Raw genomic sequence first — 27,681 nt, forward strand, 5'->3', positions numbered from 1 at the left:
CCGTTAAACATTTTTTGGGTTTTCTTTTAAAACGGAATGACGTCTTCCATTCGAAGGCCATTCTTCATTGGATGAAGATGAATTCAGAGTTCTTCGTTATTAATCATTGACCGGTGAATCCCGGCATATGAAAAAAATGAAAGGTTTCTTCCAATTTATTGCCTAATTTGGAGGTACTTTGCTTCGAAAACTAACTCATTGTAATGCCATATATTCTTGAAGACTGTGAAATGATGACAAAATTGAAACTTTTTGGCTTAAAGTGATTTATTTATTGTATAGTTGTCGAAATAATTAACGTAAGAGAAAATAAATTAATGGAATAATTAGATACATATTTAAATACATATAAACGAAAATTTTCCATAAGCGCTCGAGAGCGTAACTATAGTTCGACATTAGTTTTAATAATAATTTAATCATCAATTATTATCATTCTAAATTGTTTTACGTTACTTAAACTTTGAACTTAGTGAAATTAATAATTTTAAATATATGTTTTGTTAAATTTCAAATACTCTCAAATACTCTAAAATACATTTTTAATTAAATAAAATAATGTATCAGTATTATCAAGAATGTATTTATTTATACTCAGTATAAATAAATACATTCTTGGTATTATTATGATTTATAATGAATATAGTTAAAATTAAAACTTTAAATCCGAATTTTATTACTTGAGCCAGCCAATTTTGAACTTACTGAAATCCAAAATATTAACATATTTTTTGGTTTAAAATATGATACATCCCTCGACCAAAAAGTTGCCTTACAAATCACGTTAAACAGTGTAATTAACCTCAATTAAATCGTGATTAACTATAAAACACCGCTAATTACTTTCGCACACAGGCTACCGTTTCCGTCTTGGTCTATACTAGAAAATATTTCATTTGATGCGGTGCTCTACGGTACCACTTTAGATCTAGTGATATAACGACCCCAAATAAAAATCCCTCAACAAGCTTGTTATTAATTAAAAATACAATCCCAATTAATCAAGGCGGTTTAATTAACTAGCGAGTCAAGGTCATTTATTTGGTTTTTCACATTTATAAGATACAAAAGGTTTTGAGTGGGTGGATTATTTTGTAGCTTAGTTGCGCAATTTTTAATTTCGCTGTGGATTATTTTGTAGCGAGCAGCGAAAAAACGTTTACTTTCACAATTTTTATTTCGTTGTTTATAAGGAGGAAAACCCAGGGTCCATCCCTCGTTTCAGATAAAAGTGTCGTTTGCACAAGACCATCTGGGATACGTCGACTTCTAACGTAATGGATTCCATTGATAATGTAATCCACCCCATTTGATTAAGGATCTAGCTTTGTAATTTTAATTAGTGGATAATTCGTACGTCTACGCTAATAACTAATTCGACGTTAATATCCTCCTACCATTATACAGGGTGGTTCATAAACAGAGCGATATAAAACGCTGCCATTCGTTATGTTGACGAACCGAATGAATCCTTAACTACCACCTTCTACCTTATTGTTAGTCACCTTCGGTGGGACTTTTGTACCATATCATACCGCGTTAATTAGCCAAGGCTCTATCGCTTTATAATTATACAGTACAATTGTCTTCGAGATTTTTGTGTTTAAATAAAAAACCCATAAAAGAAAAACTGGTTAACTCAGTCGCCGTTCGCGATTCCGTAAACGTCTACAGCGAGACACTTTCCGAGTGGCATTTCTTACGTACGAAATTGCAAAATGGTACAATTGGAACAGTTCAGACACCAGTTGGGAAGAAATTAGAAACCCGATTAAAAAAAACTACCAATATTTATTTTATATATTTTTAATTTAAAAAAAAGAGAAATGATTGCCTTTTTAATATTTAGGCCTGATTTTTTATATTGATTTTTAACTTTGAAATTAACTTTTTATTAGCCTTGGCCTAATTGACCTTATTTTTTTCAAATACAGTTCGCACCTCCATTATAACGACTGGGTTTGAATGCCATTGATTGAGAGATTTAATGTCAGTAATAAGAGGCGAAATTGTTGGGTCGCCAGGTGCGGAAATCATCATATTTAACGACAAAATAACTATTGTTTTCGATAATTTGAAAAATATTATCCGTATTTGTCGTCCGTTCTTAATTTTCCTGCAATTAAAAAAGAGGTGAGAATTGGAGATGGGGTATTTTATTGTCTAACCCGAAATTAACCTCCCAGTGCGAGCTATATTTTTTTAATTTATAACCGGTGTATAAATTTTGTACGAAAGTTGAAATCATTTAATGCCAATGAGTATTTAATAGGTTTTTAATAATGGTCGATTTCGTGACCATTTGTTTTGGCATGTTTTGCAATATATAGTTGCACTGTTCTTAGCGTAATTTCATATTTTAAGCGCTTAAATTCATTTTCCTTTAAATCATATTTTTTTTCTGATATTTCAATGTATTTATGAAAATTAACAAAAAAAAATGTTTGCCGTAGTAAAGCAAAATGAGCTCTAATAAAATTTTATTAGGAATACAGGGTTCGTACAAAATTTCCGGAATTAAATTACCTGACATTTCCAGGTTTTCCCTGACCAAATTGCCAAATTTTAACTGACCATTTTTGTAGAATAAAAGAATGGTTTGAGGTAAAAATCGTGAAAAAGATTTCCTTTCAAAAATTTATTTGCCTGAATTTTTTGGGTCATTTTAAAATTACCTTACTTTTTGGGACCATTTTCAAATTTCTTGATTTTTCCGTGACATTTTGGAATCATTTTCAAATTCCCTGACTTTTCCCTGACCTTTTGGGATCATTTTCAATTTTCCTGACCTTTTGGGAACATTTTCAAATTCACTGACTTTTCCCTGACCTTTTGGGAACATTTTCAAATTCACTGACTTTTCCCTGACCTTTTGGGAGCATTTTCAAATTCCCTGACTTTTCCAGGTTTCCCAGGTTTTCGAATCCTGGCAATAGTTTAATTTGTAATTTGTCATAATGCATGCAAATTATAGGTAAATTTTCTAACTAGAAAAGGCATACAACTAAAAAAAAAGTGTTTAAATCACCTCTGATATTTCAAGGTATTTGTGAAAATTTACAAAATACTTTTTGCTGTATTAATGCCAATTCAAAGTAAAATGAATACTAAAATTAATTAAGACTAATTTAATTTTTAGTTTGCAATAATGTATGCAAATTATAAGTAAATTACTAAATTTGCCTAGTAGAAAAGGCGTACAACCGAAATGTATTAAAATGTTATGGAAATTTACAAAAATGTTGGCGGTAATTACGACAATTCAAAGCAAAATAAATAAAATTATATTCAAATAAGATTAGTTTAATTCTTAGTTTGCAAATTACCAGTAAATTTCCTAGGAAGAGTCATACCAAATATTTTAATATTAAAAATTCAACTGAAATCATAAAAATCCGTTCTAAATAAAATACATCGTTTTTTCGATTAAAAATTAAAAATGTTATCCATCCTGTAACGTAGACATCCGCCATTTGGCGTCTCTAATATATTTATGCCGTTATTACTAGTCAATTATAGTAAATAATATTATACGTAATGTAAACCTTAAAATTATTTCCACTTCCTGGATGGGTTCATAACGACGATTTTACGTGGTGTTCTTGAGTAAAATTATTTTTCGAGGGAAATGTATACGCCTTTTTAATTTTTGAAGGTGGAAATGAACAAGAAAACTCGTTTGAGGTGTAGATGAGCGATCGCAAAAATAATAATAGGAAGGCGTCACTCTCAAAAGGCAAAAAGAAAGAAGCTTTATGAGCGATTAAAATCTGATATGGGCAAAAAAAAACGCATTTCGTTCTCGAAAAGTCACGAAGATCCATTGGAGCCACCATAGCTACAATGTTATCAAATGTGCCTATGCCAGAGAAGGCCATGGGAACCAGAACGGACCCACTTTCGACTAATCCAATATATTCAACGCGTTTCATTCGCGCCCATACTTTATGAGTTTATTATCATCGTTTAAACTAATGGATTACTTTGAGGAGATGGCCACTTTGATGCTGAGACATTTTGATAACGTTTACTTGACCGTTTATAGTATTCTATTGACTTAAATACATTCTTAAGTTTAGATTGTCCCAATTCTATTGAATTAAATACAATCTTAAGTTTAGAAGGGTCAAATTCTATTGACTTAAATACATTCTTAAATTTAATTGCCCAAATTCTATTGACTTAAATCTATTCTTAAGTTAAGATTGTCCAAATTTTATTGACTGAAATACATTCATAAATTTAAATTGCCTAAATTATTTGGACTTAAATACATTCATAAATTTAAATTGCCTAAATTCTTTTGACTTAAATACATTCATAAATTTAGATTGTCCACATTTTATTGACTGAAATACATTCATAAATTTAAATTGCCTAAATTCTTTTGACTTAAATACATTCATAAATTTAAATTGCCTAAATTCGTTGACTTAAATACATTCATAAATTTAGATTGCCCAAATTCTATTAACTTTGCCCAAATTCTATTTACTTAAGTTTAGATTGCTCAAATTCTATTGACTTAAGTTTAGACTGCCCAAATTCTATTTACTTAAGTTTAGATTGCTCAAATTCTATTGACTTAAGTTTAGACTGCCCAAATTCTATTAACTTAAGTTTAGATTGCCCAAATTCTATTAACTTAAGTTTAGATTGCCCAAATTCTATTTACTTAAGTTTAGATTGCCCAAATTCTATTTACTTAAGTTTAGATTGCCCAAATTCTATTTACTTAAGTTTAGATTGCCCAAATTCTATTTACTTAAGTTTAGATTGCCCAAATTCTATTAACTTAAGTTTAGATTGCCCAAATTCTATTGACTTAAGTTTAGATTGCCCAAATTCTATTGACTTAAGTTTAGATTGCCCAAATTCTATTTACTTAAGTTTAGATTGCCCAAATTCTATTTACTTAAGTTTAGATTGCCCAAATTCTATTAACTTAAGTTTAGATTGCCCAAATTCTATTTACTTAAGTTTAGATTGCCCAAATTCTATTGACTTAAGTTTAGATTGCCCAAATTCTATTTACTTAAGTTTAGATTGCCCAAATTCTATTTACTTAAGTTTAGATTGCCCAAATTCTATTTACTTAAGTTTAGATTGCCCAAATTCTATTTACTTAAGTTTAGATTGCCCAAATTCTATTAACTTAAGTTTAGATTGCCCAAATTCTATTTACTTAAGTTTAGATTGCCCAAATTCTATTTACTTAAGTTTAAATTGCCCAAATTCTATTTACTTAAGTTTAGATTGAACAAATTCTATTTACTTGTGTTTAGATTGCCCAAATTCTATTTACTTAAGTTTAGATTGCCCAAATTCTATTTACTTAAGTTTAGATTGCCCAAATTCTATTTACTTAAGTTTAGATTGCCCAAATTCTATTTACTTAAGTTTAGATTGCCCAAATTCTATTGACTTAAGTTTAGATTGCCCAAATTCTATTGACTTAAGTTTAAATTGCCCAAATTCTATTGACTTAAGTTTAGATTGCCCAAATTCTATTTACTTAAGTTAAGATTGCCCAAATTCTATTAACTTAAGTTTAGATTGCCCAAATTCTATTTACTTAAGTTTAGATTGCCCAAATTCTATTGACTTAAGTTTTGATTGCCCAAATTCTATTTACTTAAGTTTAGATTGCCCAAATTCTATTAACTTAAGTTTAGATTGCCCAAATTCTATTAACTTAAGTTTAGATTGCCCAAATTCTATTTACTTAAGTTTAGATTGCCCAAATTCTATTAACTTAAGTTTAGATTGCCCAAATTCTATTAACTTAAGTTTAGATTGCCCAAATTCTATTTACTTAAGTTTAGATTGCCCAAATTCTATTAACTTAAGTTTAGATTGCCCAAATTCTATTAACTTAAGTTTAGATTGCCCAAATTCTATTTACTTAAGTTTAGATTGCCCAAATTCTATTTACTTAAGTTTAGATTGCCCAAATTCTATTGACTTAAATACATTCTTTAGTTTCATAAAGCAAAACATTTAAGTAACGCGAAAAACAGTCTCTCGTAAAATTATGACAAAGAGATCTTTTCAATAGCGCTGACCTATAAGCAGGCGACATAAAGATGTCCATGGGAAAAACACGGGGTTCTAGGTTGAAACCCCTTGTTTTGAGTCACTGCCCTTGCGCTTTACTTATGACCATGGAGAAACTAACAAGGCACAATCCACCGAAACCACCTTAGAACCACTCCCAACTCAAACCACCCATACCACCTCAAAACAGCTCCCAACTCAAACCACCCATACCACCTTAAAACAGCTCCCAACTCAAACCACCCATACCACCTTAAGACAGCTCCAAACTAAAACCACCCATACCACCTTAAAACAGCTCCAAACTACGAACAACAATCACACAAACACAGTATTTTATTTGTAAAGATAGAGCCCAAAACCACCCATACCACCTTAAGACAGCTCCAAACTAAAACCACCCATACCACCTTAAAACAGCTCCAAACTACGAACAACAATCACACAAACACAGTATTTTATTTGTAAAGATAGAGCCCAAAACCACCCATGCCACCTTAAGACAGCTCCAAACTAAAACCACCCATACCACCTTAAAACAGCTCCAAACTACGAACAACAATCACACAAACACAGTATTTTATTTGTAAAGATAGAGCCCAAAACCACCCATACCACCTTAAGACAGCTCCAAACTAAAACCACCCATACCACCTTAAAACAGCTCCAAACTACGAACAACAATCACACAAACACAGTATTTTATTTGTAAAGATAGAGCCCAAAACCACCCATACCACCTTAAGACAGCTCCAAACTAAAACCACCCATACCACCTTAAATACATTCATAAATTTAAATTGCCTAAATTCTTTTGACTTAAATACATTCATAAATTTAGATTGTCCACATTTTATTGACTGAAATACATTCATAAATTTAAATTGCCTAAATTCTTTTGACTTAAATACATTCATAAATTTAAATTGCCTAAATTCGTTGACTTAAATACATTCATAAATTTAGATTGCCCAAATTCTATTAACTTTGCCCAAATTCTATTTACTTAAGTTTAGATTGCTCAAATTCTATTGACTTAAGTTTAGACTGCCCAAATTCTATTTACTTAAGTTTAGATTGCCCAAATTCTATTAACTTAAGTTTAGATTGCCCAAATTCTATTTACTTAAGTTTAGATTGCCCAAATTCTATTTACTTAAGTTTAGATTGCCCAAATTCTATTTACTTAAGTTTAGATTGCCCAAATTCTATTTACTTAAGTTTAGATTGCCCAAATTCTATTAACTTAAGTTTAGATTGCCCAAATTCTATTGACTTAAGTTTAGATTGCCCAAATTCTATTGACTTAAGTTTAGATTGCCCAAATTCTATTTACTTAAGTTTAGATTGCCCAAATTCTATTTACTTAAGTTTAGATTGCCCAAATTCTATTAACTTAAGTTTAGATTGCCCAAATTCTATTTACTTAAGTTTAGATTGCCCAAATTCTATTTACTTAAGTTTAGATTGCCCAAATTCTATTGACTTAAGTTTAGATTGCCCAAATTCTATTTACTTAAGTTTAGATTGCCCAAATTCTATTTACTTAAGTTTAGATTGCCCAAATTCTATTAACTTAAGTTTAGATTGCCCAAATTCTATTTACTTAAGTTTAGATTGCCCAAATTCTATTTACTTAAGTTTAAATTGCCCAAATTCTATTTACTTAAGTTTAGATTGAACAAATTCTATTTACTTGTGTTTAGATTGCCCAAATTCTATTTACTTAAGTTTAGATTGCCCAAATTCTATTTACTTAAGTTTAGATTGCCCAAATTCTATTTACTTAAGTTTAGATTGCCCAAATTCTATTTACTTAAGTTTAGATTGCCCAAATTCTATTGACTTAAGTTTAGATTGCCCAAATTCTATTGACTTAAGTTTAAATTGCCCAAATTCTATTGACTTAAGTTTAGATTGCCCAAATTCTATTTACTTAAGTTTAGATTGCCCAAATTCTATTAACTTAAGTTTAGATTGCCCAAATTCTATTTACTTAAGTTTAGATTGCCCAAATTCTATTGACTTAAGTTTAGATTGCCCAAATTCTATTTACTTAAGTTTAGATTGCCCAAATTCTATTAACTTAAGTTTAGATTGCCCAAATTCTATTAACTTAAGTTTAGATTGCCCAAATTCTATTTACTTAAGTTTAGATTGCCCAAATTCTATTTACTTAAGTTTAGATTGCCCAAATTCTATTAACTTAAGTTTAGATTGCCCAAATTCTATTTACTTAAGTTTAGATTGCCCAAATTCTATTAACTTAAGTTTAGATTGCCCAAATTCTATTAACTTAAGTTTAGATTGCCCAAATTCTATTTACTTAAGTTTAGATTGCCCAAATTCTATTAACTTAAGTTTAGATTGCCCAAATTCTATTAACTTAAGTTTAGATTGCCCAAATTCTATTTACTTAAGTTTAGATTGCCCAAATTCTATTTACTTAAGTTTAGATTGCCCAAATTCTATTGACTTAAATACATTCTTTAGTTTCATAAAGCAAAACATTTAAGTAACGCGAAAAACAGTCTCTCGTAAAATTATGACAAAGAGATCTTTTCAATAGCGCTGACCTATAAGCAGGCGACATAAAGATGTCCATGGGAAAAACACGGGGTTCTAGGTTGAAACCCCTTGTTTTGAGTCACTGCCCTTGCGCTTTACTTATGACCATGGAGAAACTAACAAGGCACAAACCACCGAAACCACCTTAGAACCACTCCCAACTCAAACCACCCATACCACCTCAAAACAGCTCCCAACTCAAACCACCCATACCACCTTAAAACAGCTCCCAACTCAAACCACCCATACCACCTTAAGACAGCTCCAAACTAAAACCACCCATACCACCTTAAAACAGCTCCAAACTACGAACAACAATCACACAAACACAGTATTTTATTTGTAAAGATAGAGCCCAAAACCACCCATACCACCTTAAGACAGCTCCAAACTAAAACCGCCCATACCACCTTAAAACAGCTCCAAACTACGAACAACAATCACACAAACACAGTATTTTATTTGTAAAGATAGAGCCCAAAACCACCCATACCACCTTAAGACAGCTCCAAACTAAAACCACCCATACCACCTTAAAACAGCTCCAAACTACGAACAACAATCACACAAACACAGTATTTTATTTGTAAAGATAGAGCCCAAAACCACCCATGCCACCTTAAGACAACTCCAAACTAAAACCACCCATACCACCTTAAAACAGCTCCAAACTACGAACAACAATCACACAAACACAGTATTTTATTTGTAAAGATAGAGCCCAAAACCACCCATACCACCTTAAGACAGCTCCAAACTAAAACCACCCATACCACCTTAAAACAGCTCCAAACTACGAACAACAATCACACAAACACAGTATTTTATTTGTAAAGATAGAGCCCAAAACCACCCATACCACCTTAAGACAGCTCCAAACTAAAACCACCCATACCACCTTAAAACAGCTCCAAACTACGAACAACAATCACACAAACACAGTATTTTATTTGTAAAGATAGAGCCCAAAACCACCCATACCACCTTAAGACAGCTCCAAACTAAAACCACCCATACCACCTTAAAACAGCTCCAAACTACGAACAACAATCACACAAACACAGTATTTTATTTGAAAAGATAGAGCCCAAAACCACCCATACCACCTTAAACGAACAACAATCCCAAAAATAGTATTTTCTACGAACAACAATCACACAAACCCAGTATTTTATTTATAAAGATAGAGGCCCAAACCACCTTAAAACAGCTCCAAACCACCCACAACCACCTTAAACGAACAACTAACATTCATTTATAAATATATATAAACCTTCCTCGGACTGTCGCGATGCTGTAGCGCTAGTTGTATCAAAATAGATTAAGAATTGAGGCCGTATTGCGAACAACCAACACACAAACAAACAGTAGTTTTTTATTTTATTTATATAGATGCAGGAGTACTTACGCGTTCGTCGTTTTAACGCGCTCAATCAAACGCGTGTCCTAAAAGCAGAGGCGTACCGATGGAATATGGTAACCGGTTCAAATTTTCAAAATGGCGCCCCCTATATTCGAAAAAAAATATATAAATAGCTTTGATATTTGAAAGATAGGAGTGTTTTTGGCGCCCCCTACATAAAAGACAACTTAGCGCGCGGTTCAAAATGTACCCCCTGAACAAGGGTCGGTACACCTCGGAATTAAAAGCAATAAAAGTCGCTAGCTGACTTGGGCCTAGGGTGGTGCCAATGGTATTAGCCTAACTTATTATTATTATTTTATTCACTATTTAACCATTTTAATCTGAATTTAATCATTTCAATCTGAATTTAACCACTATTTAACCATTTTGATCATAATTTGATCATTTAAATCGGAATTTAATCACTATTTATCCATTTTAATTATAATTTAATCATTTCAAGCTGAATTTAAACAGCTCAATTTGAATGTAATCATTATTTTACATTTTTAATCATAATTTAATCCATTTAATCATTATTTAATCCATTTAATCATTATTTAATCCATTTAATCATTATTTAATCAATTTAATCATTATTTAATCCAGTTAATCATTATTTAATCCATTTAATCATTATTTAATCCAGTTAATCATTATTTAATCAATTTAATCATTATTTAATCCATTTAATCATTATTTAATCCATTTAATCATTATTTAATCAATTTAATCATTATTTAATCCATTTAATCATTATTTAATCCATTTAATCATTATTTAATCCATTTAATCATTATTTAACAATTTCAATCATTATTCAATCCATTTAATCATTATTTAACAATTTTATTCACGCCCTAGCTTCTGCTAAATGTGGTTCGCAGAAAGGCGAAACTAGGTGATCTAACATAAAATTTGGAGCTTTACACCCCATGACAATCCATGACACCTAGGAGCAGCAAACACACAAGGGCCGTTTTGTCCAATGCTCACATTGGGTACTGTAACCAGGGCCTTCGAAGGTTTGAAGGGGCCTACTTAAGTTTATGAGTATGAAAGAATTACATTAAATGTATCTTCTGAGAAATAGGGCCTACACAGATCTTATTGCCCAGGGCTTACGCAGGTATTAAAACGGCACTGAGAACGCAGCTAGCCTTTAGGCCCTTTACACGTCCTAGCCCTTTCTGGCGTACAGTTACGGGCAGGGGGGAAGACTTACTGTGCTTTCCCCTTCCAACGTTGGCAGAAGCTAAAGCGTCTAGCCAATGAGAAATGTACACACGGAAATGCGCGTCTAAAAACGCGTTGCGTTCTCCTTGTGTGGGGTGTATTTGTTGTTCACAGATTTTTCACGTGTTAAGCTTGTTTTCCACTAGCGCGCGTCATAATGTTATTTTCTTTACGCGCGTAAAAACGTTTGAACGTTTCAAAGCTGAGAAACGCGTCGTTGCGCGCGCCAGTGGAAAACAAGCTTAACATTTCGAGTTTATTTTCGTCGATATCGAACGCTCGTGGTCTTTCATCAATCGAACACGAAACAAGGAAATCCTTAGCAAGATATAGTCACTCCATTAGCCTTTGACACAAAGCAATACGACAATTAATCGGTGAAATATTTCTGGTTTTGGCGTGCTTTATGCTTAGCGCCGTTCATTTGGCAGACAAATCACGTACCACGGATAGGAAACTACGCGACTCATCACGCGATATCACTAAAATCTTACAATCGGGTCAGGGTATCACTGGAGATATTAAAAAAAGAAACGCCGTTGAACCTCCACCCTTTAACGCCTACGCGTAGTTTACTGACTAACGGAAACTTCTATACTTAACGTATTAAATTTAACGAAAAAAACACAAAATTATATGTAGCATTCGGCTTGATTTCAGCGAATTACTAGTCGTTCGATGGAAAGATTTATTTGAATCTACGATACATCTATTGGGATATGTTTTACAGCTGATCTTATCCAAAGGACGAAGAAGATTATTATTACATTTCAAAAAATAGTACTTTTACGAAGCTGTTCATTTTGTTGATGATAATCGATACTACACTTTGATCTTAGTCAGTTTCTACACTTTTATCTTATCCAAACAACGAAGAAGCTTATTACTAGATTTAAAAAAAGCGTTTATACTGAATCGTCCATTTTGTTGATGAGAATCTATACTACATTTTCATCTTAGGCAAAGGATGAAGAATCTTATTATTAAATTTCAAAAAATAATTTTTTACGAAGTCATCCATTTTGTTGATACGAAACGATACTACACTTTGATCTTAGCAAAAAGACAAAGACATATAAGTAAATTTCAAAAATAATATCAAGTTCAAGTTCAAGTTTATTAATAGTTATCAGTAGAGTTACATATTAAGGTTTAAGGGCCAAGTAATTAGTGACTTACTCATTCAATTATTTTCTTGATGTGAAACGATACTACACTTTGGTCTTAGTTAATCGACGAATGAGCTAATAATTAGATTAAAAAATATATTGTTTTTACGAAGTCATCCATTTTGTTGATGCGAAATTACACTACACTTTGATCTTATTATAAAATTTCAAAAAAAAATTATGTGAATTATAATTATATTATATTAATAGAGAAAACGAAATATTTTGGAGTTTCCTATATTAAATTTTTACTACTAAATTTTCAACTTTAAAAAAAAATCTAGCGAAGAATACTCAAACACCCACAAAAACCATTTCGAATCTACTATCGATCGTTATCCATTGATATTCCATTCGATAACGATAGTCGTTAACCATTGATATTCCATTCGATAACGATAGTCGTTATCCATTGATATTCCATTCGATAACGAGAGTCGTTACCCATTGATATTCCATTCGATAACGATAGTCGTTATCCATTGATATTCCATTCGATAACGATAGTCGTTACTGGTAATAGGTTGCGGTTATAGGCTTTCTGTCTTTGCAAAAAATGTTTCTAGGGTCAAACGCGTGCATGCGAGTACAAAGACACTATTTCTGTTAAATTTCAAAGAATATTTTTAAGCTCGTGACAAATAGATATAATTAGGCCTACCACACAACAAAAAAAAACCGGTAAGAAATTTAAAAATGCAAAATAGAACTAGTCTAGACCTAACGACAATAAGAAAAATATTGGAAATTAAAGAAGCCTTATTTTTTATTAATGACCATGTCTTACCCTCTGTATATATTACCTGATACCCGACCCTAAGAAATTTGGCGCATTTTCATACCCGTAACAAATATACCAAGTAACTAATACGGGCAAAATTTCAAAGATGATATTTTTCGTGGACCGTTTTCGGCGCTTCGTTGATCGGGGGCGTATTAGAGGAGCGCTAGAAGGTAACTTTTCCTTTGATTGATGCGCCAGTGGGTATCATCCTTTATACCCCTCCCCGCTTTCCCTCTCAGCAGGTAGAACGGGTCACGTGACAGCCGGATATGTTTCTGATTTGTCTATTATTATTCCAAGCCCCCCCAAAAAGGGGGGTGACTTCTAATGATGTATTTGGTCATAATTTCTCGAAGAATGAAAGTTGTTACTCCTGAGAGATGTTGCCGGTGTTGGAACCCGGAGGGGCGGGGGGGGATCTGGGTGACCCCGCGGGGTTAAGAAGATCACGAAGATGATGAGAAGGGGTTGGAAAAGTTAGTTAGTGGCTTGAGAGCAATTGCAGCCAGCCTATATAAGTGGCGGTCGCTTCTTCGAGGAGCATCACTTTCGATTCAGTCATCCCAAAGGATAATTCCATCCGCTGCTGCTTTTGTGGATTTCGAACCCATTTGTTACCATGATTCCCTTGGTAAGGTTTTTTGAGTTTTTACCGGCTGGAGTTACCACTTGGCTTTTAAGATTCGTCTAGGCTATCTTCAGTCTCGAATTGATAGATTGCAAGTTCGATTTGTTATCGATTTTCAAATGAATAATAATTATAAAGTAATGCAAAATTATTCCATTTTTATTTAATTTCGATAACTTAAATTAATTTTTACTTTAAAATATTTAAATATTAGGTTCTATATCTTTTCTATAATTTATTATTTGAGTTCTTCGGAGAAATCGTGGCAAAGCTTTAAGTTTAAAAATGAAAAGAATTAATCTGTATTTTTTTAAATTTAGATCTAATTCTAGATAAATAATTTAAATTTTAAAATATTTTTCGGAAATTTCATGTAGACTTTTCTTTTAAATGTTATAAAAATTTGGCCTTAAGAATAATTAAATCTGGAATAGATTTCCAATCGCTGCTAGAAAATAATTTGGCATTAAGAATAATTAAATCTGGAATAGATTACCAATCACTGCTAAAAAATAATTTGGCATTAAAAATAGTTAAATCTGGAATAGATTTCCAATCACTGCAAGAAAATAATTTGGCATTAAGAATAGTTAAATCTGCAATAGATTTTCAATCGCTGCTAGAGTAATAAGAAACTGGTTATTTTAACTGGGTTTAACTGCGTGAGTATAACTTGGCGATATTTTTGCAAAACCATTTCAGATTGCATTTTTGGTAGCCGTAGCCTCAGTGGCCGTCGCGCAACCAGTAGACCCAGCAGCACCCCTTCCTGTGGACCCCTACTTGGCCGCTCGCTCTCCAGCGAGGGCCTACGCCCCAGGTATACAAACCAGCCCCTCATCCAATCTTTAAAAAGATGACCTAACGTTTGTATTATTTCTGCTTGTATCCGCAGGGTACGACCCTCGATACGCGCCTAACGCCTACAACCGAGGCGCCTACGTTCCACCAGCAAGAGCATCCTACCGGGAAGCTGACCCAGTTGTGAGTTGCTTTCAGTAATTGATTTCTATCTAGTACGCCCGAAAATGGGGCGTCCGAGTCCTGTTAATTCGTGGTCTCGGTATAGTTCAATCGAAGTGGCGTTCGATTCCTTTTCGAGGTGAACTGATTTATCTCAGTCACTCTGGTATGAAAACACGAGTAATGGTATCCTTGGTTATCAATAAATATCCTATTTCTCTAATGTCTTTATTGATGTTGAGTATCGTACGAGCGTCTAAAAGAATTCAAATGGTAGCAGGGTGTTCATTGTAAAATTAATGTCTTAATCAAGGGCCCACCACGTCCTTACAACAACGCCTACCAAGTCTTCACCGACGATGGCGGTTCATTCTCTCAACAAGAAGACGGGGACGAAAGCGGAGCCAAACGTGGATCTTACACCATCCAAAGCCCAGAAGGTTTCATCAGAACTGTGGACTACGTGGCCGACGAATTCGGCTTCAGAGCTACCGTCCGAAGCAACGAACCCGGAGTCGGAAGCGCGAGTCCCGCTGATGTCCAACTGATCTCCGAACCATTACCAGCTGGATACGTCCAACCAGGACCCCAAGGGTATGGACCCCAAGGGTACAATCGCAACTATTTGGGAGGAGGATACCAACCGGGCTACCGAGGACCGTACAGGCCTGCTAGAGCGCTCGAACCAGTGGCCGCCGCTATCCCAGCCGCCAGCACGTTGGTCAGACGACTAGCTTAAGTTTCGTCGCGTGTCTAGTTCTACTTTTTAAAATATTTGAGGCTACCTCTCGTTTCCCAATGTTTTACTTTATATCTCTTCCGTTACTTTCACATTTCTTCACTCCAAAGCCGATTCTTACTCGCCATTGCGTTCATACGATTTGTTCATCATTGTTTAAATTTGAAATAGCCGTTCCACTTTTATGGATTGTTGTTGGAAGTATATTATTTTATTCAATGTTTTCCATTACTTGTTAAGTTTGATTCGCCTCCTACCTATTCTTCAGTTATACAATCTGCTAATTGTCATTTTGTGAACATTTCTGTTATTTTAACTGTGATTAAAAAATTTATTTTTGGAATTTCCATTGCATTTTTTTCAAAACTGTTACTATAAACATTTAGCGAAAATAGACCATTCTATAAAATGATTAAAATCCAAGTTAAACCAGCCAAACCCTTGGCAAAGACTTCAAAGCTATTGCTGTAGGACTAGCAACTTTAATTTTTTCTTTGGTTTTAAGAATTGGGCTTATGATCCGAATTCGTTCTGTGCCATACATATGTTTATTATGTTACTTATGGTTAAATTTTATATCAACCAGCCAACCAGTGTTGCATGTTTGCCAGATAAAATATCATAATGAGCCGCCCTGGTTTATGTAAAATTGGGCCAAGCTTCAGTAGTATTTTATGGAATGGTTTCTTTCTGTATCAAATTACTATTTTCAGAAGTGTATAATATACCTCTTGTAAGAGAAGTATCCATCTAAACCATATAAATGACAATTTCCAATAGACGCCAATTTCCAACCAGCCCGCGTATTGAACATTTACGACGTTTATTACTGTCCTAACGAAGTAAATTATAAAACTTAAGCTCCGTATGTTATAGTTTTAAAACTCATTAAACTATGTAATTTCAAATTGTTCTTCTTAAACATTCCTTTGAAAAAATAAGAATGTACCGGCTCGGGTATATGTTTCTAGTCAATGATATTAGCTTGTAATATTAATTATTTTTAATATTTTTAATTCAATCACAAAAACACCCCATTTGAAATAAATATTAAATTTATTTAACAAATTAGAGCAATACAGTTATGTTTAAAATAAATTCATACGAAAGTGTCTAAAGAAACGTAACATTTTTAAATATATTATATGGAAAAACTGATAAAGGTGGAGTTTGTAAGGGTAGGTTAGCGATCCAGGTCGACTGGCAAATGCATACCAAATACAAACCGAAACAAAGGCGAAAATAAAGGAATATAAAATTAAATATAGTTTTAACTTTTGATGGTTTTCAAACCATCGTTTCTACGAGTTGAACCAAGTGAGCGTCCCAGTTGTACAGACGACTCAGTTGGTGATATTGGTGTTGGTGCTGAAGAAATTCCGTCTTCTCTTCGAAGAGGTAGGGTGGTACGACTTATTAATTGTGGACTTTGTAGACCACTTGGTGTCGATGCTATTGGTGCTGGTGCTGAAGGAATACCGTCTACTCTTCGAAGAGGTAATTGAGTACGACGTGTTAAGGGTGGACTTTGTAGACCAGTTGGTGTCGCTGCTATTGGTGCTGGTGCTGAAGAAATACCGTCTGTTCTTCGAAGAGGTAATTGAGTTCGCCTTATCAAGGGTTGACCTAGTAGACCTATTGGTGGGGGTGCTATTTGGACCGGTAAAAGTGGAGCTGGTATAATTGGTAACGGTGCTGGTGCAACGGCCACCGATGGCGCCACCGGTGACTCGGACAGGATGTCCACCGCTGCCGGATTTTGGTTGTCAGTGCCAGGTTCGTTGGTTCGAATGAGCGCCCTGAAGCCACCATCGTCAGCGACGTATTCCACGACTCGATAAAAACCTTCCGGCGACTGAAGAGAGTAAGTTCCAGCCTTGAAACCCAATTCGTTGCCTCTTTCGTTTTTGAAGACCGCGCCGCCATCGTGTGTTATAAACTCGTATCCTGTCTCGTACGGCTCTGGAGGTAACTAAAATGGAACATTCGAGTTAGTTCCTTCGTTTCAACATAGATGGCGCGTTTAAGCTAATTTTATCTTTTATTATTTTAACGCTTTTTTATTCTAACACTTGGTCAATTCGACTATGATAATAATTAATTAATTTAAATTTTAATAAAAAAATTAAATGCGAATTTAAGTTTCATGAAAATTTTCTTTTAGTGACACTAGATGTCAGTAGTTTGTCTAAACACGTTTTTACACCGGGGATTCTGTTTTACGGATAGGGCGTTGACTCTAGCGTTCTTTTACTATTGCTTTCAAATAGACCCACATTTCGCGAATAAACCAGGAGAATCGCTTCTGGCCAAAATAATGAAAAATACGAAATGTTACCCAATTTTAACTTTTACCGTTTTTCCCCCACACATGTCGCCTTTGGGCAAAATAACAGAATATTTAATGCTAAATATTCCGTGAATATTGATTTTCTAAAAATCAGGAAATTGAATAACTGTGTCTATCAAATAATCGCTAAAATCAAATATAGAGTTGGTTCTACCCAGATTGCAACTTTATACTGCCAAAACTGTTGTTAAAGTTCTGGCAGCCATGTTTGAAAGGGGATTGGGGGTGACTTGACGGTTTGAAATTCACAATAATGTTTATTTCCTTCACATTACTGAAGAAAGAGGAACATTTTGTGAATTTTAAACCACACTTGCGTCTCAACTTTTAATTTCTTCTTCCACAACGTGCTTTTCACTTGCTAACCTTCCCAAAATCTATGAACAGGGTGGGCCTGCTTTCTTAGTTGGATTTAGAAGTGTATTTACCTGTGGTTCTAGGATTGCTTGAGGTGGAGCCACTGCAATCGGTGGAGGTACTAGATTAATTGGTGGTGGTAGTCTTGGTGCCAGTGGTAATAGCCCTATAGCTGGTACTGGATACGTGGCTGGTGCTAAACCAAATGGTAAAGGTCCCACTTGTCTTCCTACTGACAGTGGGGCTATAGCTGGTACAGGATATTCAACTGGTGCTAAGCCTAAGGGAATTGGTCCCGATTGTCTGCGTAATGCCGGTAGGGCTGCTACTGGATATGTGGTTGGTGCTAAACCTAGAGGTACTGATCCTGATTGTCTTCGTAATCCCGTTAGGGTTGGTGCTGGAGCTAAAATTGAAGGTACTGAACCCACTTGTCTTCTTATTGCCAGTGGGGCTATGGCTGGTACAGCACCCGCACCAATGGTACGCCTTTTCAAAAACTCTCCAGTGGGTACTACAGGTCCAATCGCAGACGGTCTTTCCAAAAAGGGAGACACTGGGTTTAAAGTTTTAGTAGTTCTGCTTATTCCGGCGGAGCCTTGCGATTCGGGTTGGGGTCCAACCACCGCTCCAGATACGGTGGATCCAATATCTACGGCTGACGTTCTAGCTACTGGAGATTGTAGTTGGGCTTCCGGAATACTTGACGTTCTAGCATTTATTTGGGAAACCTGCTCAGATACCCTTGACTTTATTGAACTTCGTGATGACAAAGTACTTATTGGACCCTGTTGAGTTAAAGATCTTGCGGCTGCGTTAGTCACTGATGTTCTGGAAACTGGGCTTACTTGTGCTGTTGAAACAGGTTCTTGGGAAGTTCTAGAACCGAAAGTTAGCGGTATTATCTCTTGATTGAGCTGTGATGGAGGTCCGGAAACCAACCCCACTGGTGTCTTTACAAGTTTCCCTCCATTAAGTAGAGGAGCTAATTCAATTGGTGTTTTTGGTATAATGTTTTGCGTGATGGGTGGTGGGATGAGTCTCGTTCCAATTTGTCCGAACCCTACTGAAGTTCTCAAAATCGGGCCCCGTTTAACACCAGCTAGTGGTTCTAAATTAATTGTGGGTAAAATCGGTGCTACTGGTATAATCTCTTGAGCAAGGGGTGATGGGCCTATAACTCGAGCTGGCTGTAATCCACCTGAATATCTTTCAAAAGGACCAAGTTTAACTTGTGACAGAGTATCAAGGTTATTCCTCGATGGAATCGGTGGTAGTTGTAGTTGAATAAGTGGAGATGCTGGTGGACTGATTTTTCGTAAGCCAATTGATGTCCGCTGGATGGGGCTTCGTTGAGCTATAGGTGGTGATTCTTGCACCGTCCTAGTTGTAATTGTGGGTATCGGGACAATCTCTTGAGTAAGTGGTGACGCGCCAATTGGACCTAGCTCAATTGCGGTCCTGGATATAGGGTTTTGTGGGCCAGTGACTGAATCTTTGGTTGATCTGGATGTTATAGATATGGCCACTTTATCTTGACTAATAGGAGAAAGATCTTTCCCTAGTCTAGCTGTTGAGGAGCGCGTAGTTAATGGTGGAGTTCCGTCTACCGAAGAAGTTCTGGATATACTGATATCTGCGGAATTAGTCTGACCCTGAAGTAGCCTTGGCCCTAATCGTCTCAAAGGATTTTCTAAATCGGCATCTAAAGATCCAGATTCAACATTAAATGACCTAGAGTTGAGTGTATCAGTATTAGTTTGTCCTATTTGCGCGGTAAGTCTTCGTGACGGTCTTAAACTGGAAACACTCCGACGGTCGGATCGGTAAAATGCTGTGGCAACTGGTACCGCTTGATAACTTTGGCCCTTAGTGTACGGAGCGTCCTGTCTGGTTGTAATTCGAGTACCGAATATGCCTCGGTCAGGAGGCAAAATGGGTGCTTCGTTTCTTCTAGCATTGAGGAATCGCTCGGCCGAATCCTGCCTTGATGTCAGGACATCTGTTTCCGGGTCATCAATGCTTACCGCGTCATCCACTCTCGACGAAACTTTATCCGCTTTTGATACACCCGAGGTGCCCTCCTGCCTTGAGCTAATGGCACTCGACGGCTGATCATCTCGTTGTGTTATCTGGTCTTGCTTATCCAGAAAAGCGTCCTCTAGCGACGTTAACCGTTGAGATAATCCATCTTCCTTTCGTAGAGAGCTGATTCCTCCGGCGGAGGTGGCAATACCAAGACACCAAATGAACCATACCGACTGAATAGGAATTATCATTGTAGAATTTTGACAGAATGAGATATCTGAAAGAAACCTACCTTGAGTAACATCACGGGACCTCGATGACGGAACCCGCGCTTAACTGAAATCGCTTCTTAATCCTCAAGCCTTAATCTGGGGCTTATATACCGAAATGATGTTCCACTTTTAATGGAATGTTTGTGGGTTTGTTAGGAAATCGTAATTAACTGTTTATCTGTTTATTTCTTGGGTTTGATTGCGGATTTTAAATATCAGTTGTGTTGCTGACCTTTCGGTCACTCGTTGCAATTCCACTAATCCAAATAGTAGCGTGACTTTAATACCAGGTGACTCTTTATATCCTCAAAGTTCAGTACCCAGGGTTAGATGCCGTTTGACTTGTCAGATAGCTTGAAGTTATTAAGATTTACGAGAGTCATATAACTCCAACGAACGGTGATCTACCCTAGATTACCCTTTTTCGAATTTTTATATAAAATGTTGCGTTCATTTTTCTATCTCGACCTGATGTTTCAAATTCCGCGTTTTTTGCCCGAAATGTTTGTTTATTTTTTAACCAAAATTGAGACATCGAAAGATAAAATTTGACCCGATATTTTGTATTTGTTTTCGGGAAATGCTCAACGAACAATTTTTTTCGTCGTGTCTTATTTTTGACTTTGCGTTGGAAATCAGTATTCTTGGACAAACGGCTCATTTGAAAGGGTAATGATTGTGAATGTGGAATATTTATAAACAAGAAAGATGTCTTCGGTGGAACATTCAGCAATAACCGGTAGGTCATTCTTTAATTTATTAGAGCTACTAAATGGTAAGGATTGTCCGGAATTTTGTTTTCTCCCATGGTCAAGATTTGTTTAATAATCGTGTTAATAGCTTTATTAAGAGATGTTTCATTATAATATTTGCGTTATTTAACTATTGTTCTCTCTAATCAATACATTAACGCAAGGGATGATCACTCCTCTAATCAATGCAGGGTGTTTCAAAATGTTATGCAAAATGTTAAGGAGTTGTAGGGAGTGAGTTGAGAAGTATTCCTGTTTTTTCCCCATTTTCCTACGATGAGTTAAAAGAGCGCCAGAGAGCTAAAAAGTGTTTCCTACTAGCCCCTGGAAGTAGGCTGCAACAAGCCCGAAACCAAGCAGCACCGTTTAAGTTACCTTTTTACGATGGTTACATCGACTTGTTTACAAAGTCATTTTTTACCTATCACACGAACCCAAAACTTAATGTTCGCGTTTCCCTGCTGCTTGGTTTGGCGCTTGTTGCAGCCTACTTCCAGGGGCTAGTAGGCCACACTTTGAAGCTCTCTGGAGCTCTTTTAACTCATCGTAGGATAATGGGGAAAAAACAGGCATGCTTCTCAACTCACCCCTACAACTCCTTAAAATTTTTGCATAACCTTTTGAAACACCCTGTATACAAGTCTCTAGCTTTTTCCGTACCAATCTGATAACAGATTTAGCGGAAATATTCAAGAATATCTTCGGTTACTGAATTTTACGAATGTTTCAGTAAAGTAGGATACACGACGAAAGATGGCAGATTAGACAAAAGTACACACTGTTAGTGTCAATAGCTTTTAGTAGGTTGGTTTTAGTTTTGTACATAAGCTAACTTAATAGAATTTGAGGGAATTAGGTCACGGCCAACTTTGATCACGCGCTGCTCGCGCTACAGCGCCAACACATTCATCGAAATTCCGCGAGCAAGGATTTTTAACCTATAAACTGTACTATAACGTGTAGGCGTTCAGCGCCACGCTCGGTTTTTATATTGGCTGCAATGTAAAAGCTGTTCTAAAAATAATAATCCGCTAGGGGCGCTCACGTCATACACATCTTTTGCTCATATGTTAACACAGAAACGTCAATGAATGAGATGGCCGCTGTAGAGTGAGAGATCAAAGTTGGCCGTGATTAGGTGATCCACCATAAATATAACGATAAGTGTATAATATTGTAACAAAAGTATGACACTTCATATTCTTCACGTGCAAACGTTTTACTGAGAGCTATTCCGCTTGCTAACGCGTCACCCGTAGCCTTTGACGGCGCCTCGCTAGGGGGAGATTTTCTTCACAGTCACTCCGTTATTAGCTTTCAGTAAAATATTCCCCAAAGTGACAAAATTATGGAACAATATTATAGACTTATGATATAACTTTATACTCCCTGCAAGGACCGGATTTGAAATCTCCCTCGCTTTGGATAACTGGGAATGTAAGGTGAGGTGCAGTTTCACCTCGCAACAGGAGGAACCGGGTTTGATCTCATGTGGCACGGGGTGCAATGAGTTGAAAGAGTTTTCACCAGAAATCTTCGTGTCCCCCTTCCATAAAAACTTGTTGAGATTAACCGTAATATAAGTCTGTTGGCTCTTGTGGCATGAAGGTCTTGCGACCACCCTCCTACGCAATATAAACCGGCAATCTAAATTAAAGGCATTGATAGTTGTTCGCTGGCTTGGGACTTAAGTGGTGTGTTGGATATTAGCCTAGCTAATGATTATAATTGTGTTTAACCCTTAAAAACACAACTGGAAGAGCGACATCCAGCGCTAAACATCTGCAGATTCATAACGTCCAGAAAAATATCGGGCCTTCTCATTATCAGGAAGTTCTGTGTTTTTTACTACCTTAGTTAGTGTAAGTTTCGATAAGTGAAGTTAGAAGAAACCACCTATGGACTGTGCGAAGGATGATAAAATTGGCGAAAAAGTAGATTAATTAGTCCATAATTGAAAAGGATAATATAGCTAAATCCTCAACAAATTTGAAGAAATTAAAAAACTTACTAATAACTCGTACCAAAGTATGTTTCAACAGTAACGAATGTTTATTGACGTAATGCACACATTACAAATATATTTAAAATGAATTACTTATTAAAATAATAACTGAAGCCTTTGACTAAAATAGCAAATGGAACGCTTCATACAGTGTATATGAGACATGGCAGTGAATATTGTTGACTGTACATCACCATAATCGTAACTTATAGTATTTTCTTCTTGGGCAGTCCCAGGGGCGTTAGCTCGAACTTTTGGTGCATTCTTCTGGACTCTGTGGTTGCGGCGGCGTTGACCCTGGTCAGAACTTGGTTGCGTCGGCTTGTGCTGACTTTGACGTCGCCCAGTTTTTGCTCGGCCGTGCCTGGTTCGTTGGTGTGAATGGTAGCTCGGAAGCCCTTCTCGTCGGCGACGTACGTCACTGTCCTGTAAAGGCCGTCTGGTCCTTGGTAACTGTACGATCCGGTTTTCCTACCCGCGTGGTCACCCATTTCGCGTTGGTAAGACGAAAATCCATCGTCCCCGTGTATGGAGTAACCAAAGTCGTAGGCGTATGGTGGCTCCTGGTGAGTAAAATAGAAATTAGAGGGAGAAATAGAAAGGTAGAACAAACGTGTGACGACACGTTGCAACGCTTCTAAATTTTCAATGTTTAAAACTCCTATCAGAACCCAAAGACATTTGTGAAGTAAACCTATACTAATCTTTTGCTAATCTACACAAATGGTGCACCCTGGTGGAAACCGAGGGGCCCGGGTCCCCTCCAGAACATACTAATTAATATACGAGACATCCCACAAGCCACCAGGCCCTTCAATTAAATTATGGTTGCGCCACTGACTTACACTAATCTTTCGCGAACCTTTCGCTAACCTTACGCAAACCCACACTAACCTTACGCTCACCCACACCAACCTTACGCAAACCTTACGCAAAAACACACTAACCTTACGCTCACCCACACCAACCTTACGCAAACCTTACGCAAAACCACACTAACCTTATGCTCACCCACACTAACCTTATGCTCACACACACTAACCCACTTTAACCTTATGCTAACACACACTAACCCACTTTAACCTTATGCTAACACACACTAACCCACTTTAACCTTATGCTAACACACACTAACCCACTTTAACCTTATGCTAACACACACTAACCCACTTTAACCTTATGCTAACACACACTAACCCACTTTAACCTTATGCTAACACACACTAACCCACACTAACCCACTTTAACCTTATGCTAACACACACTAACCCACTTTAACCTTATGCTAACCTAAACTAACCTTATGCTAACCCACACTATATCCTTAATTAAGCAAAACATTGCAATAAACTAGGCTTAGGTATAAATTCTCAAACTTCATAGACCCAAAAAAGAAACAAGATGACGCAGTCAATGAAATTAGAAATCTTTCCTACGTTTAGAAAGGGAGGGGCATAGCCACCATATGCTTTTTTTTTAATTGCGTCAAAGCTACCTACGCTACCTGGTGGCTTTCGTTCAAGCTGCTAAGCCTCAACCGAAGTCTCTACCCACTTCCCAGGAAGTTATTGACATCTTAAAAGTCTTACTAAATACAAATTGCACTAGAATTCCATCTATTAAAAGAATTTGGGTGTAACAATTAAAATTTATTCTATTGTACTAGTTCCTTTGCATTCTTATTTAATTGCTTACAGGGCCGTAACTAGGGGGGGGGCCGTGCCCGCCCTGAAACGTATGGTTGTATGTACATTTTTTTTTTTTATTTTTTCCATTGCGTGCCCCCCCCCCCCCCCCCTGAAATCAAATCCTGGTTACGGTGCTGGTTCCTTAACGTTCTCGTATACATCGTTACTCCGCGTAAAGAGTGAAATTTTACCCTAAAAAACTATCTCGATATTGCCAGGGAATCTTTTAAAAATATTGTAGTTATATCTTTATCGATTTTTTTTATTTCAGCGTAATATGGATACGATATTGTTTCCAGCCGTCTTAATAAATAGACCTTTCTGTAAATGCCTAGCAAAACAAATCAAACACTTTCACAAAGACAACATAGCTTTACTTCAGTAGGATTTTCAAACTTGTTTATTCTTCGGTCTTAAAAATTCTGCTTATGCTCAATCCTATTTGGTATAATCAGAAGTGTCAGCCTAAAGTCGATTTTCAAAATATAGCTAAGGTAGCCTACGTGAAGATAGTATATTTCGAAATATAGTAAGTCCATAACTGAACTATTTACCCTATAATGCGGTATAGTTAATTAACTATTAATAATGGTTTGTAGAAAACTATAGCCGTTAAAAGAGTAGGAGTTTAATCAAAAATCCACTATTTATCCAAACTACTAGGTTGGCAGGTTTGACACAGAATCCTTTTTTGAGCCTCCGTGGTTCATGAAAAACCGGGCCAAACCTTTTGCCTCTCAATAAGCATAGTATTTTATAGAATGTTCTATAAAGTAACGCGTCAGATGCAATTAAATAAAACATTTATAATTGTCAATAATGTCTAGACGATGTGGTTGCACGTTAATTACCAGGTACCACGATTTTAAAATTCCGCTTAATTAGCGTCAATCATTCGGCATATATGTTTTATCACTCTTTTTATCGGTTAGCGGTAGTTTCAACCGGTAGACCATGTTTTTCGTAAACCAGTTTGAACCGGGAACAAGATTCTTCGATAAGGTAAGACTTCATCAACCCACTCGCTATGATCTCGGGGCAGCAAAGGTTATTTAAAGAAAGATACTTACGTCAGCGTACGGGTCGACGTAAGGGGCCTTGGGTGCTTGCGTCTGGACTCGTCTTTGGTCCCTGCGGTTCGTGGCCGGCGCCGAATGGACAACCCCGGACAAGAATAGACAGAGCGAGACAGTCACTAGGTGCTGATACTAGGTGGGAAAAAGTTACAGAAATTTAATTTTGTCGGGTACGTTTCAAATTGTCAGGCCTCTTGAAAGACATTCCTAGTTTTTCAATGGGGCCCGCTACAGCACTAAAAGCTTTGGCATGTCCGCTTTCGAGGACTGATAGTCAAGTACGGTTCGCTTTTAACGATGGTACCATGAAAATCATCAAGGCCGTGATCATTTGTGCAGGACCGTTATTGGCTAAGATTATCCATTTGCAGTCTGTTTAGTTATTACCACCGTGTTTAAAGCAAAAAATGATGTTAAATAAGCAATTATTATTGCATAAATAAATTTTATTATATATATATATATATATATATATATATAAAATTTAATCACAGCAAGAGGAAGCGGGTTCGATCCCAACTTGTGGCACTGGGTAAATACTCGGAACAACTCCTTCTGCGTTGAGTTTGCAAGTTCTCTCCCCACTGGTTTATGGGGTTTTTCTCCGAGTTCTTCGCTTTCCCCTTCCATAAAACTTGTTAACGGTATTAGTTAGTATAGGGAGCTGTTGGCTCGCGTGGCTTGTAGGGCTTGCCACCACCCTCCTACGCATTGTAACCCGGCCACATGAATTAATGACTTTAAAAGTCGCTCGATGACTTAGGCCTAAGGTGGTGTCTTGGGTATTAGCCTAGCTGATAATTATATATATATTTTATTATTTAATCATAACGTTGTTTATCGTTTGGAGCGGGAATACTAAACTTTATTACGTTTAAAATCTAAAAAAAAATAGTGTTTTCCCTTCCAAATATCAACATCTTTGTCTACATTCTAGCTTAGTTAAATGCTTTCTCTGTTCAGACGAATGGAGATTTATATTTTAGAACGGAAACCTTATTATTTCTTCATCGTTTGTCCAAAATCAAGTGATCGTTTAGCATCAACAAAATAGATGACTTTGAATAAAATATGTTTTAAGTGGGATAATGATCAAAGTGTAGTATATTTTATCATCAGCTTTTAAACATATCTCCTCCTCCAGCAATTAGATCGATCAATAATACATACTCGCTCGCTTAAATATTTAACTAAATCTTAATACTATTTGAAGAAAAACCTACATAATGTAGTATCCTAACTATTACTATTAAATAAACAAATTAACCACGCCTAAGACTTTAAAAAAAACGAAATATATTTTAAATTACGCTGCACTTGTTTAATTCCGGATAAAAATTCCCCATGTTCACGTAAAAAAATATTTTTGTTACATAACATTCATTAATGAATTCTTGATATAAAATTTAAAATAATCTTAATAAACTCACCATTATTGCTGTATAATCGTGAACGTATCCAAAAGAAATGAAATAGAAAAAATAAAATGCTGTTCGGGGAAAATCGAATTTCGAGCGGGAGCACTTTCGATTTCTGAAATTCGTGGGGAATGTCTTGGTTTGGAATGAAGAAGCGACCGAAGAATTCGCTTCCAGATAAAGCGC

General features: G+C 36.0%; 2 protein-coding genes across 2 annotated transcripts; one reads left to right on the forward strand and one right to left on the reverse strand.

Moving 5' to 3' along the window:
• The first annotated feature begins 13,674 nt into the window (after positions 1-13,674).
• Positions 13,675-15,825, forward strand: LOC149953683 (uncharacterized). Its single transcript, XM_090170276.1, has 4 exons — positions 13,675-13,850; positions 14,550-14,667; positions 14,743-14,831; positions 15,124-15,825. The coding sequence occupies exons 1-4, from the start codon at positions 13,839-13,841 to the stop codon at positions 15,547-15,549; spliced, it is 645 nt and encodes a 214-aa protein (XP_090026402.1). The 5' UTR covers positions 13,675-13,838; the 3' UTR covers positions 15,550-15,825.
• A 7,633-nt stretch (positions 15,826-23,458) lies between these two features.
• LOC149953684 (cuticle protein 19-like) lies at positions 23,459-27,525 on the reverse strand. The gene is made up of 3 exons (XM_090170277.1): positions 27,508-27,525; positions 26,072-26,209; positions 23,459-23,876 (listed from the first exon to the last, which is right to left on the reverse strand). Exons 1-3 carry the CDS (start codon positions 27,508-27,510, stop codon positions 23,520-23,522), a joined length of 498 nt encoding a protein of 165 aa, XP_090026403.1. The 5' UTR covers positions 27,511-27,525; the 3' UTR covers positions 23,459-23,519.
• Between the last annotated feature and the right edge of the window lie 156 nt (positions 27,526-27,681).

Source organism: Leiobunum rupestre, chromosome 3, assembly GCF_980474605.1.
Source record: "Leiobunum rupestre chromosome 3, qqLeiRupe1.1.hap1, whole genome shotgun sequence".
Lineage (NCBI taxonomy): Eukaryota > Metazoa > Arthropoda > Arachnida > Opiliones > Sclerosomatidae > Leiobunum > Leiobunum rupestre.

Excerpts from the sequence above, each read along its gene's own strand:
- LOC149953683 (XM_090170276.1), top strand. Across the intron at positions 14,668-14,742 it reads AGCGAGGGCCTACGCCCCAG|GGTACGACCCTCGATACGCG; the intron begins GTATACAAACCA and ends TTGTATCCGCAG. Across the intron at positions 14,832-15,123 it reads ACCGGGAAGCTGACCCAGTT|GGCCCACCACGTCCTTACAA; the intron begins GTGAGTTGCTTT and ends GTCTTAATCAAG.
- LOC149953684 (XM_090170277.1), bottom strand. Across the intron at positions 23,877-26,071 it reads ACGTCGACCCGTACGCTGAC|GAGCCACCATACGCCTACGA; the intron begins GTAAGTATCTTT and ends TTTACTCACCAG.